Source organism: Volvox carteri (assembly GCF_000143455.1).
Source record: "Volvox carteri f. nagariensis unplaced genomic scaffold VOLCAscaffold_753, whole genome shotgun sequence".
Taxonomy (NCBI): domain Eukaryota; kingdom Viridiplantae; phylum Chlorophyta; class Chlorophyceae; order Chlamydomonadales; family Volvocaceae; genus Volvox; species Volvox carteri.
In genome coordinates this window covers 3,151-6,441 of record NW_003308245.1, presented here as the reverse complement: position 1 = coordinate 6,441, position 3,291 = coordinate 3,151, and the positions used below count along the sequence as shown (strand labels likewise).

The 3,291-nt window shown below is 55.5% G+C and overlaps 1 protein-coding gene across 1 annotated transcript; it reads left to right on the top strand.

Moving 5' to 3' along the window:
* Nucleotides 1–343: 343 nt before the first annotated feature.
* Nucleotides 344–1,185, top strand: VOLCADRAFT_101337 (uncharacterized protein; the record flags this gene model as incomplete). Its single annotated transcript, XM_002959776.1, has 2 exons — nucleotides 344–590; nucleotides 1,052–1,185. Coding segments are annotated over 2 exons (381 nt in total), but the record flags the coding sequence as incomplete, so codon positions are not given.
* Between the last annotated feature and the right edge of the window lie 2,106 nt (nucleotides 1,186–3,291).

Sequence of the window (3,291 nt, the reverse complement as noted above, 5' to 3'; positions counted from 1 at the left end):
GGTGGGTGGGGGGGATGGGGCCCTAGAGCGGGGGCAAAGAGATATTGGGTGTATTGCCAAGGTGGTTTGGTCCCCGGGCCCCGCCCGCTGTCCCCAACGGCCGCCTTTCCCCTCTACCTCCCAGCCGTCCCTAGCCATTCATAATCCTGCAGGTGACTCCGCGCACACATGCACACACACACACACACACGCACCCACACACACACACTTCACCTCTCCGCCAGTTGTCAGTTTGTTCGTTGCATTTTGTTCCATTTTCCCTCTACCCCTTCACCTCTCCTCTCCCGCTCCTCCCCTCCCCTCCCCGTTCGTGGTTCTTCTTTCCCTCCCCTCCCCTCCCCAGCTTGCCCCCGAGCTAGACGACTTCGTGGCCACCTTTGACGCGGACTACCACCGCTACGTGTCCCTGCTGGCCCTCATGGTGGAGCTGGAGGAGGAGATGGAGGCGGAGGGGGAGGCGGTGGCGGGGGGGGGGTATGCAGACGACGACAACGACACGGGCTCGCCTGATGGCGCGCTCCACCTCGCTGATGGCCGAAATCCGCCACCTGGCCCAGTTCTACGAGGAGCATGTGCGGCGGGACCTCAAGGTGGGTTTGAGCTCTCCTCATAATGGGGGCCAAGGGGGAGGCCAGGTGCTGACACAATGTGCAAGCAGTAAAGGGTCGCCTCCCTGACGCCGAAACTGCGGGTGCGTCTGTGTGTGGGGGGGGGGGGAAGGGGGGGGAAAGAAGAAAGATTGTGTTTTTGTGTCATTGAGTGAAGGGTTATTAACTGTTGCGTGTGTGAGGGGGGAGGGCGTTGGTGTGGATTAGGGAGGGAGGAGGCTAAGGGTAAACTGGCTGGAGGTCGAGAACAACATGTGGCAGGCAGCGGGAAGCAGGCGGAGTGTGAAAAGTAGTGTGTTTCGGTAGGCCCCGGTGCCTTCCCCCCCCCGGGGAGATGTGTTGTTTGCCAGCGGTGTGGTTCCTCTTGTGCTTTCCCCTCTTACCCCGCCTGGGTTGCAAGAGCAGCTGGTCACTGCCCTCATGGACGCGTTGTTTGCCGATAGTCATTTCGGAACCCGATGTACGACAGGAAGCCCTGGCGCAGCGTGAGGAGGAGCAATGGAGCCGGGACGTGAATGAGGTGGCGAAGCGGCTGTCGAGCGGAATGCGGCTGCAGCCATCAGCTGCTGCGTCGTGAAGCGGTGGTGCACGCGGCGCCGGCGCCGCAATGGAGCTCAGAGCAGCAACCAGGGCAGCGTCTCTCTCTCTCCCTCTCCCGCTTTTCCCCTTCCCTCCTCTCTCTCTCTCTCTCTCTCTCTCTCTTTCTCTCTCTTCGTGTAACACCTCGGTGGCCGCCGTCGGTCGCACGCACCGCCAGCGAGCCCGCATGTACGTACGTATCGTCAAGTGCACCTGGCACTGGCCGTGTGGACTGCCTGTGCGATTATTGTACCGAATCCTGAAGAATCTGGAAGACGAGATTCTGGATGATGATCAGGGGGATGATCACCCCTGATGGCAATGAACAACACGGCCCTTACTGGCCTATCCTGTGGACAGCTCGTCCGTCCTTTCGAAGTGTGCTATTATTTCCTGCTCGTGTACAAGAAAGAAATGGGACGGGGAGCAGCAAGTGGGAAAGGTAGGAGGTTCACTAAGCACCAGCGCCGAGGTGCCTCAGTTCATAACGTTGACTGTGCAAACATGCGTCAAGTAAAACCGGGGCGACAGCAGTACGTTGCGTGCACGGGGAGAGTTTTAACCAAAACATAGGGCAGGGCTGGGTTTCTTATCAGTAAGCTATGCGTGGAAGTATCTCGAGTTAGCTTTTGAAGATGCGCCTTGCCAAGGATGGCTGCCGGCGGGTGCTTTGCCCTATCGTTTTACGAATAGAGGCAGGCTGTCAGGGAATAGGTATGTTTCACCTTATGGTTTTGTTACAACGACAATCATAGCGAAATAGAATTATTTGCATGCTTCAGAAATGTCATAATCGTGCAGGCGATGCTCGCTGTGGCTCTCGTACACCGTCCTATCCCAGCGATTCGTGCCTCTTAGATTAGAGGGCTGCACGGTCTACCTCTAGAATATTATACTAAGCATCGCCTTTCATTATAAGAGTTTAACAATGCGCTAGATGCAAACCGCTCTTTCTTGCAAACTTACGGGGAGCAGCTTTAAGCTTTCTTGTGGCGGGTAGGGATACATGCGCTCGTTGTAGTATTATAGTTTGGCTTTCCGCGTTTACAATTATTGAAGCCTGAAGGTGTTTTGCATCTACAGGGCAGTCTTGCACGCCGGCTTTAATCGGAGTTGCCAGAGGCGCTGGCTCGAGGACTTTACAGCACTAGAACATAAGGTAATTGATAATGTGTAGCTGATTTTTCAAGGCAGCGGGCTAAAAGGTTGTGCGGGTAACATTTTCCTGTTGGGGCTGGCTCCCTGTGAGATATTCACGCGTCAAAAGTATTTCTCTCTGAAACATGGCTGCATTGATGAACTTGAATGGCTTCCACTGACCTTTTGTGCGAAAAGGAGCTAGTGTGCGCTTTCCAATTGATAGAAGGTTAGCGAACACACACTCTAAGTGCAATGCAAAAGATCTTAGGAGTCTGTGCTGAGCTGCCCTAATTTTGTCCTCATAATCTTATAGTGGGATCTTATAGCACACCGTTCGTGGCCCGCCATCATATGGCTGATTGCTGGCTAAGGTGTCATATGTCGCACCGTATCGCCTGCTTCGAAATACACGTTACCTCTATTTTCCACGTTCTAGGCTGTCCCAGCGAAATTCCAGGGTCCTAACTTGCCTTCGACGGCAACGTTCTCCCTCTTTATTCCTGCCGCGTCATATAACGTCATTCCCAGTTATGAAGGTTTCTCAATCCAAACGTTGTATGTTTTCTGGACAGCTGTTGCTTGCGCTGGCTCATTGGTAGTGCACAACAGGTACCGCAGTCACCATGGTCCATGGGCAGTTCCTCGCACCTACTCCGGTCCAACTGACACTACTCAACACGCGCTGGAACACACGCAGGGAGCCCTATAAAGATGAACGAAGCGGACTTCCGCGCCGCGACGGCCGACATGGGGGACACGGCCCTGTGGGACGTACGACGAGTTGCATTACAGTCGGCGCGCCGCGATGACGCCACCCCAGTTCGCTACTTCGAAGACGCCGTCACGGAGGCTCTTCGCTCTCTGCACCGCATCTCGCAAGAGTGCCTTTGGGACGAGCTGCAAAAGCACGAGCTGGGAAAGCGCACACTGAGGTCGCTGGCGGCGGAATACCTGGCGGCGGCGA